We start from the raw sequence: 17,615 nt of genomic DNA, 5'->3' as shown, positions 1-17,615 counted from the left end.
GGTGTAGTTTATTAGTACATATAGAACATACTAGCTTAAAAACTCGTTTCGAGTTTTGATTGGTCAATGAATCTGACAGTAACAATAAACGTCTGAACAATAAAACCTGAATTGTTTATTATTATTTTTTTTAATAAGCCTGAATATCACTTCAGGATTGGTGATGGTGTTTACAAATGAATATGACCAAATAGCAGGTATTAAATTTGTCAAAACCTGTTTCTACCATTTAAAGTCAAAGTAAAATCACTGTTGTATCAAAGTTTCTGAAAACTGTCACAGTATCTCAAAAGAATGTGAAACCTTCTCAGATTTATGACAGTTATATTAGACATCATATTAGATATTCACCTTCCATAATATACATTAATGATAAAAAATAATGTTTAATAATAACCTGTGAATATATATATATATATATATATATATATATATATATATATATATATATATATATATATATATATATATATATATATATATATATACCAGGAACTTTCTTTAAGATGTATAGTTGCCACAGCTATCAGGAAATGACCCCAAATCTATGGCTCTGTCACCATCTCCTCTGCTTACTGTATTCTTTAAAAACTGAAATGAGAATAGATGTTCTCTCTGTCTGAGCCAAAATGTTATGTCTGGGTTCAAATGACCAGTTGAGACCTTTAATTCAGGCACTAATTTCTTGCTAATCTCTTCATTTGTCTATTTTATGGAGGCTTAATGGTAAACTGGTGAAGATCTGATAAATATATAACATATAACATATAAATATGTAATATGAAAAGGTTCTTAGGTGTGGTTTATTCTCACTCATAGGACATTCTAGCTTAACAATTCTGTTCCTGTGAGCTGGCCTTAATATTAAGAGAACTAGTTACAGATCTATTCTGCTCAACTGAAATGAAAAAATCTGCTTTATATTTCGTGAAACATGCACATTCATCACATTCAGACTATTCCTAGTTGAACATTTGAGATGTATTTTTTTATTTTTATTTTTTATAGTTGTTCAGTGCATAAAGCTTGACTGCACCGGGCACTGGCCCAAGCAAGGCCATCTCCCTCACACCTGCTGCTCAATCACAAGAAGTGCATTATGGGGCTGCTATGGCTCTCGGAGTGCCAGGAAGCCTGGTAGCGTTTGGACACTAGCCATCGGAGAGGGAGAGCAACACTGACCTGCATTTTCTGTGCCCGTCGCTTGTCTGCTCTTTGGTTCTGGTGGTAAATGCGGCTGAAGTTGGAGACGATAACAGGGACAGGCAGTGCGATCACCAGCACTCCACTCAGAGAGCAGATCGAGCCAAATATCTTCCCTGCTATTGTCTTAGGAACCATATCACCATACCTGAAAGAAAGAGAGAAAGCGAGAGGGGGTGGGGGTGGGGGGTGGGGGGTTCTGGCATTAATACACGTGCAGCTTGTTTCTACAGATTGTCTCCCTGAGGAGTCGGTGCCCTAACTAACAAAGTTAAACATATGCATGCACATACAAACACACACACCCCACCCCAACACAAACACCATAAACAAACGTTTACAGAGACATCATCCCAAAGATTAAAAAAATAAAAATAAAATCATAATAATAATTTATACTAGTGTCTTGCCAACCAGTGTTTACAATTCTTTGGTGGATATCCTGGCACAGTCTTGCATGTTTAATGGCAAGTCATCTTTTCTAGTTATTTCTGTTCCCATATTTCCAAGAATAATAATATTTTCTGGTTTTGCACAGAGTAGTCCTGTTTTAAAAAAACAAACAAACAAACAAAAAAAAACTATTCACGACAAGAAAAGCCTTAATAAATGGGCTTTCACATTCATTAACTGTGAAAGTGTGTTTAGATTAAGTAAAATCATCTTCATCTAAGATGATCATTATCTTCAACCATCTAAGTTCTGTGGCTTTGGATTTTTAAAATGTATTTATTCAAGTTTTTAGGTCTTGTGCTCCACTAATGATCTCATCCAGTGAATCTAAACAACCTCCCAGTAGATGCTCAATGTCTACCATTTGGAAGGAAATAATGATTAAAATATCATTCGGTTATTATCTTAAAACATACACTCACCTACCACTTTAAAATGAACACATGTACCCCTGATCATTCATACAATTATCCAATGAGTCAATCGTCTGGCAGCAATGCAATGCATAAAATCATGCATCAGAATAAGGAACAAATGGACAGTTAAACATTTCCTGGTCTTTTTCCAATCGTCATCTGGCCAGTGTCAGTGATCCTGTGTTCAACATAGCCTCAGATTCCTGTTCATGGCTGACAGAAGTAGAACCCAGTGCGGTCTTCTGCTGTTGTAACCCATCTGCCTCAAGGTTTTACATATTGTGCATTCTGAGATGCTTTTCTGCTCACCCTGGTTCTAAAGAATGATTATTTGTGTTACCATAGACTTGGTAAAAGGTCAGCGCTTTTATCCAAAGTGCTTTACACTGTGTCTCATTCACCCATACTCACACACCAATGGTAACAGAGCTGCCATGCAAGGCACTAACTTGCCATCAGGAGCAACTTGGGGTTCAGTGTCTTCCCAAAGGACATTTCGGCACGTGGAGTCACGTGGGCTGGGAATCGAACTGCCAACCCTACGATTAGTGGACAACCCACTCTACCACCTGAGCCACAACTGCCAGACTTCCTGTCAATTTGAACTAGTCTGGATATTCTCCTCATTTCTGCTCACAGAACTGCCGTTCACTGGATGTTTTTTGTTTTGCACCATTCTGTGTAAACTCTAGAGACTGCGTGTGAAAATCTATGGAGATCAGCGGGTTCTTAAATACTTAAACCAACCCATCTCGCACCAACAACATGCCACTGAAATTATATTTTTTTCTCCATTCTCATGTCTGATGTGAACATTAACTGAAGCTCTTGACCTGCATCTGCATAATTTTACACGTTGCACTGCTGCATTTTGATTGGCTGATTGGATAACTGCGTGAATGATCAAGGTGTACAGGTGTTCCTATTAAAGTGGCTGATGAGTGCAGTATTTAGTAACTACAACGAAATTAGCAGAAAAAATGTGCGTAATAATAAGCTTTGAAATACAGAAACTCTCTGGTATGCATTGTGTTAAACTGCCTTTCTTATATGGGAAACTGGAAAAAAACCAAGACAAAGATAAGACTAATTTATGGGTGTTTAAAAACTCTATTTGTTTTCCATAAGTGAAGTCTTTAAAGATTAACGTTGTTAATTGTGCATTTGTTTGTCCCTGCTGATGGCGAGGAATATTGGATATAAAAATGATTTAAAACAGAGAAACACAACAAAGCGGAGAAACAAAACAGAAACACACACAGGTATTGCGCTCTTTAATAATGCAATAATTTCCTTAAGCGTGTGCTATCTAGTAAATTTTTTTCTTCTACATTTTAATGGGATAGTAACATTAGTTGTGTTTCCCTTTGATACATATAAGGGATCTTTTCAGTGACTGGCTGAGTGGGTTTATTAACACAGCTTATCCTGTTCCATCATTACATCCATTTAGTAAAGGAAAGGCATAATAAAAGTAAACAGGCTAATGAAACACACATATCAGTGCTGGCGAGAGATTAGAGTGTAGACTTTGTGGGCTGAATGATTTCGAATAAAAATTGTTTCATGGCAGAAAGACATAGAACGAAGCGTAATATCTTGATCCACCCTGCCAGATCATTACCACATAACAAAAACAAAAGCTTATTCATCAGAATCACACAGACACAGACGTGACTCATTTCCTCTCTAAGATTAAAGCATATGAATCACTTTGGACAGTCATATGAAATGGAAATTTGACCAAGAAGTGGCGTCAAAGTTAAAAAAATAAATTAATAAAAAATACTAATAATTCTAATGAGGGGATGTATTCATTAGTAATAAAAGAAGTTTAGTTTATTCTCTGATGGCCTTTGAGAGGACTGGGGTTAAAAGCAGCAGTGCACATTTGCTTAGTTTTCTTTTAAGTTCCTGGAATTGAGATCACAAACAAAAAAAAAAGAGCTCTTGTCACAAAAGTGTGTCAGGCGCTTTTTGTCCTTCTTTCTCACTCAATCTTTACACCCCACCTTGCTCCTTTTATTTTTCTTTCACGCTTTCTCCACAGGCATTATGATTAACCTTTTCTGTGACACACGGGGGGGGGGGGGGGGGGGGGGGAAGAGAGGTGAGAAGAGAAAGAAAGACATACACAGTGAGGAAGAGCACGAAAGAGCGAGCTCATCACTTCTCCACTAAGTGGTTTCTTTTCACAAAGCTAGCGAGACACTAGGATGAGTTCTATGTACAATCGACGTCTTGGAACTTCACACAAAACGCACTTAAGCATCTTTTGAATCCTTTTTTTTTCGGGGGGTGGGGGGGGGGTGTAAAAACTTTAAAATGCATCTCTGCATTGATTTAACCAGTTTCATCAGATTCTCTCTCTCTCTCACTGTTGGTTATGGACCCTTGCTCTAGACACTACAACTGAACATCGTAGCCAGCATGAGAATATATATATATATATTTTAAAAATCGGATATCAATCGTATTTTGGGCATGCCCTGGAAGTATAACTTCTCTACTAGTTGGACAGGATAAGATTTCTAAATACACAGTATGTCTGTAATTTAAATTGTATCATTTAAAAAACTGTATCATTTACAGTATATGAAGATTTCTGTAAAGCTGCTTTATGACAATGCTCATTGTTTAATGCACTATATAAAATACAATTTAATAAAAAAATGGAATTGTTACATTATGTTGCTGGAGGATGTCTAATGATTATGTATTTTTAGCATGGGGTAAGTGATCTCTGTAAAAATTCATCCATGTCTTCAAAATGTATGGTTGATTTCCATGCAAACTACTGTATATTCACCGCACTGTAATACAAACGGATTATTTTCTTGCTTGTTGTCGTATGCTATATGGTAGGGCTGAGCGAAATGACAAAAATATCATATCACGATACTTGAAGACATTTCTGTGATACACAATGCTTATCACGATATATAAATTAGCTAACAAACTGTCTGCAAAACAGTAGTAAAAGTTTGACTACTAAGACAAATAAGTAGAGATGCACTGATGTATTGGCTAATACCGATTATAATGGCAATAAAAAGCTAATTTTTCACACTGTCGGCTATCGGCCATAGTTTAAAAACATCCGATGATCAGGGCCAATTATATCCTGTCCATCAAAAGAGGACGGGAAACACATCGATTTTGTGCTGTGTGTAAAGATGACTTCTCTTGTGTGGACTGATGACAAAACTGCAGTTTGTAAGCTCTGTAATCTCTGCACTGATAAAATTTTACACCGGACACTGCAGCAGTGAAGCGGGAGTTTCGGTGTTGAGTCAAATTTTTTTCCCCCGCGCTGCTTGAGCTGAATTAAAGCGCCAGTACATGGTTGAAAGATTTAAGATGGAGACGAGTTGACAAAATATTGTCAATTATTAAAGTATTAAAGTATATATATTGCAGTATATATATTAAAGTATATATTAAAGTATATATATTGCACAGAAAAATATATTTGTAGAGTAGTATATTTCATATCCAGTTAATGTTAATATATAAAAAAGTTTGTATTATATATTACCAGTTTGATGTTCAGTGATAATGTAGAAATGCTTTTGTTTGTGGTGAGTATATGTGAGACTAACAGGAGGTTTTTTAGATTTCAGTTAATGTTAATATGAATTAATAACATTCAATAAGTTAAGAAATCTTGCTGTAATCTTCAGAATTAATTTAATTTTAATAGCATTTCCTTCAGAATTGTGGAATTAATTATTATTAATTTAAAAGACAGTATAAAAGGCAGAACTATCGGTATCGGCCGATATCACTCTAAATAATCGTTTATCGGTATCGGCTGAGAAATTTAGCATCGGTGCATCTCTACAAATAAGACTAAGTTTAAAAAATGTCAAATCAACAGCATCTGTTCAGTAGCAATTAATTTGTAATTATTAAAAATGTAAAAAAAAAAAGTACATCACCAGACCAATGATATCTCAGAAAAGTGTAGCGTGTAATCATTTATCACGATACCCATATTACATCAATATATCGTCCAGCCCTACTACTGTATATGGCTAAAAGTATTTAGAGAGCCGAGCATCACACCCGTAAATGGTTCTTCCCCAAACTGTTGTCATAAAGTTGAACGAGCACTTTCTTGGAAAATCCAAAGATACTCAGATAACAATTTAAACTAGTTCAATCTAAATACATCTTTGTTGTATGTGTGGTAAACACTGATTTGAGTTTCCCACATCTGGAATAAAAAAACACAAACAAAACAAGCGTCTATTTGGTCTAAGAGGAAGTAACATTACAATGAACAGCTTTCTCTCAGCTGTAGACATATGTGTGTGTCAGTCAACTATAGCTCAGAGCCAATGATGATAGACAGGGCAATTCTCTCGCCCTCCACAGCGAGGGGTTGAATGCCTGGAAGAGGTCATTGTGGGTGTGTGCATGTCTCACACACATTCTATTCATTCTATGCTCTTGTTCTGAATTTCCTCTTGTGTAGCTCTTTGTCTGAGATGCTGTTGTTCCTGTAGTGTCTCTCAGACAAGCTAAACAAAGGCCTGTGTGACTCATGTCCGAATGAGGCACAAACCGATAACAAACTGACTCAGTCACTTTCCATCACACACACACACACACACACACACACACACACACACACACACACACACACACACACACACACACACACACACACACAGAGCTGAGGGTTAGAAAAGAAAGAACGAAAGAAAGAAAGAAAGAAAGAAAGAAAGAAAGAGTCTTGCTCTCATGATAGCTTGGTAATGAAAACATTGACGAGTCTTCCTCGGTTCTCCACCTGACCTGCTCCAACTTTTTGTTGCCTTGTTATTTGTTTACAAAGTTCTAAACTTCACCCTTTAAAATAAGAGCTGATCTAGGATCTCTCTATAATAGATTCAATTAAATATTTATTATAGCTCTAGAAACACTTTTAAACACTATGACTTCTCCCAGAGCTTCCATTAGTTTCATTGGAGTTACTGAATAATTCAGTAGGTAGTAAGTAGGTACTGAACAATATGTTTTTAAATTTCCAACAAATAAACTGCACAGCAAAAACCCCAGTGTTGATTTAACACCCTACAGTGTTTATATGGAGAGAAATAACACTCTGGGTGTTAATTCAACATTAGGGATTTTACTGGGTGGGACTTTAAGGGGTTATTCAATTAGTGTTAAAAATAAAGTTTGCTAAAGAAGTTTGCTATCATTAACTTAAGCCAGTTTTAGACTGCATGATTACAGTGGTCTTTGAAGATTATCACTAATCATAGTATACGAGATGATCCTAATGTAATCTTGGCCAAATTCTATAACAGACTGGCTGATAATGTGTTCTCTATGTCAGATTATATGATAGAGATCCTCGATGTTTGCCTGTGATTTTTGCATCATCCTCATATCGGTGGCTTTTAGAAGAGTGTCATAGCAGCAGTCACACTGGAATTTTAATAATAATTTCTGACACCGCCAAAACTGTCATCAGCAGTCTTTTCATCTCAGCAGTGGAACTAAATTGGCCACTGATTAGTGTCACATTATGTGTTCTCAACTTTATGTGTTTATGTCACATTATGTGTTCTCGTTTTACGATTTTTTATTTTTTTGTCTGCAAGGGTCAAATCTGGCCTAATTTTGTGCACTGTAATACAGAGTTTTCAATCACTTTATTTATAAAGCACAATAAAAACAACTCTGGTTGACCATTGTGCTGTACAACCAACAACAAATAAGTACAACTCCACAGAAGTGAAAAGACATCATTGCACATGGTAATAGACTCTAAACAGAAAACCAGCCAAAGTCCTGCTCTGGGTTTAGTTATAGGCCAGATCAAAAAGAGAAGTTTTCAACTTAGTTTGAAATTCTGACTCTGACTAAATGATTCTGAGAGATACTGTTTACAAACTGTTCCACAATTTTGATCCTTCTGACTTTAACATAGATTTAGGGACCATCAAAAGTCTCTGGTCTAAAACATAAAAGTCTATGTTTCTATAAAGCTGCTTTGAGACAATGTCCATTGTTAAAAGTGCTATACAAATAAAATTTAATTGAATTGAAATTGAATCTGCTCAGATGATCTCAAATATCTGACATGTGAACTAATGTTCCACAGGTCAGAGAGATAGCTAGGTGCCGATCCGTTTAAGGATCTAAACGTGAATACGAAAATTTTTCAAATCAATTCTATAACAAACTGGCAGCCAATGCAAAGAAAGTAAGACAGGGGTGATATGTTTAGATTTACGATGGTTTCTCAAAAGTCTAGCAGCTGCATTTTGAACAGTTTGTACCCGGTTTATATAAGATTTACTTATTCGAAATTAAAGTGAATTACAGTAGTGAAGACGATAAACAAAGTGACACAAAAGTATGTATCACTCTCTAAAACTCTGTAAATCAAAATAGTATTTGTTTTAATATAAAAAAGTTTTTAGGACAAGGTAGTTAAAATGTAATTCAATGCAAACTGGGTTTGCGAATAAGAGTGAAAGTGCAGAAAGCCAGAGCATTCGGAAAAGGGAAATATCTTCACATTCTTGACTATTTGACTGAAAGCTGATGTTTTCACAGTGTGTTCAACACTTCAATGAGTTGCATTTACCACCAAAGTAGACACAGGAGAAGAGAGGATGAGTGATTATGTGAAAGACAGAGAGCACTACTGAGAACTGCAGGACATGGACTGGCAGAATCTGCAGTGCGGTGTTAGTAGAAGAGGATAAATGTAATTTGCTGATGTTTTGAGAGCACTAATGTGAATGAATCAGTAGGTGGGCAGATGATGGTTAGTGGAAGAGAATAGAGGAGCGAAGAACAAGGCTTAGGAAGAGTTCAGCACCACGGTCAGCTCCTCCTGCTCAAGTGAATGTCTGAGTAAACAAACCCAGTTTCACAGAATACACGATCACATGCACCTTCAAAATGCTAAATATCAACATTCGGGCACAAACATACATTCAAATTTTCACTCAAATGCTGTGTATAAGACGTTCTGAACTGACAAGTGGTACTGTGCAAATGTCAGGCACAGGCAATTAAATGCTGTAGAGCAAAGATGCCTTCAAAAATAATTAAATGAAATGTGTCTACATTTTAAAAAATACCATAAATAGCAAAAGCGGTAATAAATGAAACAAAATGATGACCCTTTGCTTAAAAAAATGTAGTCTCAAGTACAGTTTGTGCAGTTTGATGAGGAAATGAGCTGTAAGTTTTACTAAGCATCCTGCAGAACCAGCCAGGGTTCTTCTGGAGACTTTGACTGTCGCACTTGCTTCTTATTTTTGCAGCAAAACCCATCAGCTTTCATGACATTTTTTGGTCTCTTACCTCTTACCATAATATGCTGCTTTCTTTACTGACATACAAACATTGTTCTGTGACATTTCATTTTCTGCTGGAAAACGAACGTTTGGGAAATGTAAAATGTTTCTGTATTGACTCGATAATGCAGAAGTCTTCAAATAAAAATCTATAACAAAGTCTGTACTAAAAATGATGGTGCCTAGGACTTTTGGACAGTACTGTATTTAAACCAACTGTGGCTCAGGTGGTAGAGTGGGTTGTCCACTAATCGTAGGGTTGGCGTTTCGATTCCTGGCCCACATGACTCCACATGCAGAAGTGTCCTTGGGCAAGACACTGAACCCCAAGTTGCTCCTGATGGCAAGTTGGTGCCTTGCATGGCAGCTCTGCTACCACTAGTGTGTGAGTGGGTGAATGAGAACCAGTGTAAAGCTCTTTGGTACCATTAAGGTTAAAAAAAGCGCTATATAAGTATTTACCATGTGTGATAAATAATTTTACCTATTTAAAAAAAAAAAAAACATTATTGAGAATGGATCACTTGATCACCGGGCTCAGGAAAATTATCCTCTTCTTAGCAAACACAATCAGGCTTGCAAGTCATGGTAATGAGGGAAGCCTGAAGAATTTACCACCAAAAAAACTATGTGCATTTTGAAAATACACAGGTTTTTTTTTCTGTACTGCATTTCCATGGGGCTTGTAAGCCTGATTGTGTTTGCAGAGAAGAGGAGATGTTTCATTCATGAGCCTGGTAACTTTAATCATACTGTACGTTGTGAAAAGCACAAACTCTACTCCTGAAGTAGGTGGCACTCAATATGTAACATTTTTTAAAATTACGTATCATTCTTATTCAAATAGCAAAGTGGTAGAGGTTAGCTTGGTTTAAAAAAAAAAAACAATAATAAAAAATGGGCCGAAACCAAAATGTGAAAATATATCAAGCTTTTAATGGTCTTAATAAAAAATCATTGGTCAGGAAATTAACAAGAATTAAACAAATAGATAAAGTAACTTTAAATGTGACAGCTTCTCGCGTTGATTTCTTTAAGTGTTTAAGCCTTGTGTGTAAACATGCAGACAGCTTTTTATTTATTTAATAATTTTTTTTACTTTATTTTAATTTTGTACACCCAGTTTGAATTTTACATCAAACATTTAAATCATTGAAACATGATTAACCATGAGTTTACCTTTGCATACAAGATAATATACTGTATGTGATAATATAAATATTCTGTACTATATAAGTGAATTTAGCTCTTTCTTGCTTTTCTCCACTGCAGCAAAATTAAATGAGCAAATGTTGGCACAGGAGGTCGCAAGAGTGCGTTTGTTTAAATCTTGCTAATTTCCTGAATAATGATTTGTTGTTAAGACCATTACAAGCTTTATACATCCCCCATACATCCCCTCTGGAATGTAGGTTTGCTCCAAAATGTTGATATTCACTGTTTTGAAGGTGCTACAGATAAATTGCATGTGGATTTTTTTCCCCTGTGAGACTGGGTTGGACAGTAAACAAGTTACACTATCATCATGTTCATGTTCTTGTCCTTGGATCTGTTTCCTAAAATCTCTACATGATAATGATTATCACTGCACCTGCTCTACCAAATAATGATGATCTTTGTGCTATTATGCTTTTCAGACACACAGAACTGCTTTATTATGATCACCTCAAGTACCCCCTGCTTTCTCTCGCTCACTCTCTCCTGAGTGGTAATGAATGTTAATGGACCTGATCTGCCAAGAATGCTTTGCTGAACTAAATCTCAGGTAGTTCCAGTAGAAGAGGTTTTAGTAAAAGAGGTGCGTGGGTATGCGTTCCTGTGAAAACAAAATCACACTGAGAAACGTTTGAAACTAAAGATTAAACACAGATATGCTATAGTAACCAAACCCAAATCCCATTATCTGCATTTATTCCAGCTAAATGAGAGATTATCAGATGGAAGACACACAACACAATGGACTGGAAGGTCTTCATCTTTTAGTTAAGTATGCTACACAGACAGGAATAAGGACTTGTGTTAGGATTGGTATGTTTTGGCAGGTACACTCATGTTCACACCGCCAAGGAATCCCAAGTCTTGCATTCATTCATTTTCATGTATGAATGTTAAAGCAGCTGAAACACTCCGTCTCTGAATGAACTGTAAATTTAGTTTAGTTAGTGAAAGAACAGAACAGAAGCGAACAGAACAGAAAAGAGGTTATTTTTAACTTGACAGCAACAACATAACAGCATATAATTAGTCATTTCAGAATTTAGCATGTAATCATAGGTTTGTGCTTTCCTTTTTTTTAAAGCCTCACAGATTTTGGAAAAATATAACATCTGTAATAAAGCCTGTGGATAATTCAAGTGCTGAAAATGTCGAAGACAAAGTTGATTAAATGGCTCCGACAATGTTAAGGAGGTCAATTATTTCCATAGTGTCCCAGAGCTGTATCACTCAAAGCTTTGCTTCAAAGAGATGAAGAAATGGACTGATCCAGAATGATCCAGAGGGGAAGAGAGAGACTCAACCAACCAGTGCAGAAATAAACCAGTACAGGGTGGATAAAATTTGGTGTCGGTGCAGCAAATGTCCATCCTACTGAAATCAAACATCTGCACTGCCATGATTGACATTTCATAAAAGCACTTGTTCAAAACCATAATCTGGCTGGAGATGACAGCGTGCCATACATTACAAATGACTCAGGATTCTCAGGCCCACATCAACTCTGCAGTCTTTTTGGTTTTTTTCCATCTGCTTAAAATTAATTGGAAGAAAGAGTCAAGACCAGAGGGACCTCATGGCCAGATGTCAACTGATTAAGTGAACTAGAAGGAAGTTATTTAATTGTGGTTTCCTGTACTCAATATGTTGTGTGTCAGATTTATTTTTTGTCTATGGTATAATAAGGCATGACCCCCAAGTGTAGTTTATTGTGCATTTTTCATAGCAGCAGTACATGCAGTTTCCTTCAGGTCATTTGATGGATACTAGTAACCTCAACGTTCACACAAATCAACACGACCCCACCTATGTGAGAAAAATACAGGTAGGGTGTAGAGGAACATACTGAAGTCCCTACGGGGTTTGTGTATGCAGGTCTTTCATGGACTGTGAAAGTTGAGTTGAATGTGAATTTTGTATATTTAAATTATATACACATCATATACAATACACGCCCTCATATTTTTGTTGTGGATTTAATAAATGTACATTTTTCCCCAGTGTTTTTTCTTTGTTTTGAACTAGTGAGGGGGTAAGATTTAATTTTTGAAAAACTTGAAACTACAGGTTTTGGTTTTGAAAACAAACAAACAAATAAATAAATAAAATACAAATCTCAAAAATAGAGATTTTATGTTAACTAGACCAAATTTGAAGTATTTTATTACTTACTGTAGTTTTATTTTTTTAATGTTCTACTTAAACAATGTCAAACACTACATACACTTTTGAATTATTTACTTAAGCCATTTATTAATACCTAACAGCCAAAGATAGCTGCTTAACAGGAATCCACGTATTTCAGTAGAACATAAAACACTTTACAAGCACTTACAGTTCCACTTAACGCTTCTCCAAGTCTGTTTAATGGACACGAGCATGAGAGACAACTGTCACTGTCTAAATGTTGAGTTTGATTACTCTGAAAGCATCTACTTTTCCCTGGGAATCCTAGTGTAGATCCCAAGTTCAAAACAAAGAGAGAAAAATTAGGATTTTTTTTATTTATTTATTTTTTTACATTTATTAAATACATCACAGAAAAAATGTATATAATTCAAATATACAAAATATTCATATTCAAATATGTGCGTCAGCTTCCAAGCTCTACAGTGTTTACTGCTAAGGTTTGACATTGTTCCTGTGTGCATGTAGAGATGTAGAGTAGGTGCTTTGTGTGGAAATACAGTCATTAGTCATTAGATTGTTCTTGGAAATACCTCTTGGAAATACCTTAAACTCAAGCTTAGAGATGTGAGAATTAAATAAACACTGTAATTACCGAGGCACCTTAATCCTGCTGTCTGATTTAAACTGAATTATCAGATAAAGTGCTGTCTCTTCAACATAATTACTCTCACACTCTCTCTCCGTCTCTCTCTCTCTCTCTCTTTCTCTCTCACCACAATCTTGTTGGCGATATTAGTATAAAAACCAAACATTTTTGTGCCACAAAAGTATTTTTTTTCCTAATATTATTATTTCCTTATTTTTGAAATCTGTGCAGATGTGTACACGTATCTCTACACTAACTCTTTGCATAGTTTTCAGAGTTTGTGCATGCTGCTTCTGTTTACACGAAGCTGAGAAACATGGGTGCAACCTGCAGTACAACTGTAACACTATTGTACAGTATCTTGCTTCAGAGGGTCACAGAACAGTGAAAGCTGGCAGCAGTGCGACAGAAAATTTTCACCCTCAAACAATGGATTGCAATGGAATTCAGAGCTTTTTTTTAATCAATGAATTATATTTAAACCATTCTAACCGTACAGTGATACAAGAAAAAATAAATACAAAAAAAAATTCAAACAAAAAGAACCAAAAAAACTCATTTATGAGGTCTGCACCATCAATCAATTACAATACATGTATAAACAGGCGACTGTCCTGCATGCATGTCTCTGAATGTGCTTAATGGACATCCAATAATTAAAAATATTGTAATTAATATTGTCCAAGCTATGCTCACAGAGTAATAGATGTATGACAGTTTCATTACATTTACCATGTATAGGGTTTTGTGAACGGTGTTATAATTTACCCATGCAGTGTTACAATCATTCAGCTTTGCTGTTATAGTTGCAACATTTTGGTTTCAGTAAACATGTACAGTACTTACTGACAGCAATTGGTAAAAGAAAAATACAATGGGGGAAATAAGTATTGGACGTGTCAGCATTTCTTTCAGTAAATATATTTCCAATGAGTCTATTCACATGAAATGTTCACCGTAAATAAGGTATAATTACTCAGGGATTTCAGCGGGTTCCTTGCCTTATCTTGCCTTGGAGAACTGCTTTTTCTTAGCATGTTCAATATGTTTTCCCTGTGTCATTCCACTTTATTACACATAACTTTATTTATGGACTTTACTGTTGTGAATTCTTTATATTTGCAGATTTCTTGAGTTAATACTGATGTCTGGTGAACATTCCATGTGAATAACCTCATTGGAAATATATTTACTGAACACAATGTTGACGCGTGCAATACTTATTTCCCTCACTGTATATATGCATGATACTAAGTATGATGTCTGCAGCTTAAAATCTTTGAGTAATAGCGTGGTGCAGGAATGAGTCCTAACATCCGCAGAATGAGTTTCCATCGTCCCAAAGTCAGTGGGTTTTTTCAGTGGGTTTTTGGTTAAATGCCGGAAATAAAGTTAACACAAACTCAAGATATTTTTACGTTTTATTCAACAACATAAAATACATCAGTAATAACCCACTCGCGGGATTTTTTTAAGCTTCTCTGTGTCTTGAAAAAGTCGGTTACTAACAAGTGGCTAAATGGGACTACAGAGGTTGTTGGGGACATTAAACGTCATCACGCCAAACAGGAAAACTCATCTACTACACCCTCGTTGTGTTTATACTTGCACTCTTGCGAACCATCCCAACTCAAACTTTTCAACTTCTACATTAATCAATCTATAGTATTTTCCATTTGCAGTGTTTTTTAAATAAAGATTGAAAGCGTTGTTGGAAGCTTAGTGGTGGTGACGCTGTAGTCGTGCGACCGTGGTTGTAGTTCGTTTATATGCTAAGCTTTAGCTCTGATGATTGTATTTAGGCTTCAAAATTCATAAATGCTGTGTTCATTTGTGCAGATTATCTTACTGAACTAAACGTGTAAGAATCATAAACTTTTGTTGGTCACAGAGCTTATTTTCAGCAATAATCTAAAAGCCAGTGGAAAAATCTTATTGGATTTTTGTCGAGAGAACCAGGGTGATGCTAAATTCTGGGTTGGCCTACAAAAATACATCATCCCTGCAGCACTCCATTTAACACCCCCCCCCCCCCCCCCCCCCATTTTTTTTTACAATCGTGCTGGCTGTCCTCTATGTACCGTATGAGCATAACTTTATGACATATAAACTTATATCAATAGATCACCAATTTCCAAAATGTCAAAATGTTCCTGATACAGCAGAAATTCCTGGGGCCTCAGTTATAAAATGCTGTATGATCAGATTTGATCATAAATTCCATGGATTTGTTAATGCATTAAAAGTGATGTGCAAATCATGCTTTAAAAATCCTGAAACTGACGTGAAAATGTTCTTACATGTACACAAATGGAAAAAGTTCTCCTGGTGAAGCTTTTAGTCTTTTTGGTGTAACATTAGCTGTGTTTACATGGACGATGATAATCCACTCTTAATCCGATTAAGACCATACTCTAATTAAGAATCTACCATATAAACAGCAATTTTTACTTACCTTAATCTAATTAAGGTCATAATCGAAGAAAGCAATAATCTAACTAAGACAGGTGGAGTACTCCTGTTTTAGTCGCATTATGGATGTGTATTACAGACATGTAAACACCTTAATCACATTATGAACGTCGTGTGGGAGTTTTCACAGCATTTTGCGACAGGACACGTACACACACGGCAGTTTTATGTTTTACGGCGAACAAGAGAGTTCGGTCATGTCCCAAACCGCTACTTGCCTACTATAGGCCTGTAGTGAGGAAAAATACATGTATCTCGGCTACTATACAGACGGTAAGTACGTGGTTTGAAACCCACGGCTTCAAGCAGTCATCTATTAGCACGTACAGCATTAAAAATAATTAACTGCAGTTAAACTGCACGTAAAATTTTTTAAAATAAAAACACCCAAAACTGTATACAGTACCATAACGAAGACGAACTGTATGCTGATACGTGAAATTCTGGAGGGACGTCGGACGGCGGACAGCATGGTGCGGTGACGTAATGATGCAGGCTGTTAATCTAATTATGTTCTAGAACATGTAAAACGGGAACATGACAGGAGTATTCTAAAAGCGACTCCTGTAAACACCTTAAATCACATTACTATCTTACTCAGAGTAAGGTCAATAATTAGATTAATGCTGTCCATGTAAACTAGTCAATGTTGAGTGTGACTGAATGAATGAATCAAAATCCCAAAGATGTATAGATAGAGCACTAAAAATTGGTCCATAAAATTGTTTTTTACAGAATAAAAGTACATTTAACCAGTGTTACACTATCCTCTATTTAAGGATATTTGGAAATGTTCTCTGTGTGGAGTAAATATACTTGTTCATGATCATGTCATACTTTGCAGTTAATAAACAAAGCACATGTAGGAAAGATTTAGGGTGCAGGCGGATTTTTTTTTATATAATGAAATTTTAGGAAACAATTGTCCACTTTTAGAATTAAGACCACGGTTTTGAATCTTTTTCTTTAACAGGATGTCAGTAGGAACCACTAGAAATAAACAGCATTTTCATGGAGGTGTGGTATGCTGGGAGCATCACACTCGTTTACATTCTGTCTGTTATTCATGGACGGAAAGGAGAGGCAGCAATCAGGGAAGCGCATTTCCTACCACTCACGCAATTATTCATATATTTATTGAGTGTTTTATTACATTAAGTCTGTCATCACCATTACATTAGACAGAGACAGAAGAAAAGGAAATGGGAGCGAGAAGAGGTGCAACGTGAGGTGAGTGGCTACCGAATGAAGGCTTATGATAAAAAGCAGCAGAAACCTGAATTATTATGCGTGTGTCTGTGTGTGTTTATTTCTGTGTGTGATCATCTATGGCTGACTCAGTAAACAGCGTCTCTTCCCTACTGAGTTGAAACACTGTTTACTGAAAGAGTGTAGGCTCTCTGTGTGTTTATACAGACTGTTACTGAACACTCATGTGGACACACAGCTCACTGGTGGGAGCTGGAAAGATATTTCTTGTATCTGTCAGAACGTGGATGAGTTCCTAAATTATAAACAAACAAAAAAACTATATGTATATAATATATAGTGTGTTCAAAAAGTATTCAAACTTTATGTTATATTAAATTTATTTTTGCGATTTATTATTATTATTTTTTGGAAATGATTACAAATGTAAAAACTGAAATCTCTTATTTACAGAAGTATTCAGACCCCTTACTCAGTACTCGTAGAAGCACTTTTGGCAGCAATTTACTTCAAGTGTTCTTGAGTAAGTCTCTATGAGCT

The 17,615-nt window shown here is 36.0% G+C and overlaps 1 protein-coding gene across 2 annotated transcripts in view; it reads right to left on the bottom strand.

The window, feature by feature from the left end:
* The window catches only part of kcnd3 (potassium voltage-gated channel, Shal-related subfamily, member 3), a 166,882-nt gene that overhangs the window by 29,550 nt on the left and 119,717 nt on the right, over positions 1 to 17,615 (bottom strand). For both annotated transcript variants that reach the window (XM_017469010.3, XM_017469011.3), the window contains exon 3: positions 1,183 to 1,351. In XM_017469010.3, coding sequence (XP_017324499.1) covers positions 1,183 to 1,351 — 169 coding nt within the window. The remainder of the gene's footprint in view (positions 1 to 1,182; positions 1,352 to 17,615) is intronic.

Source organism: Ictalurus punctatus, chromosome 5, assembly GCF_001660625.3.
Source record: "Ictalurus punctatus breed USDA103 chromosome 5, Coco_2.0, whole genome shotgun sequence".
In the NCBI taxonomy this organism is placed as follows: domain Eukaryota; kingdom Metazoa; phylum Chordata; class Actinopteri; order Siluriformes; family Ictaluridae; genus Ictalurus; species Ictalurus punctatus.
Note: the sequence above shows the minus strand (reverse complement) of the source record. Positions and strands in the feature narration are given on the sequence as shown.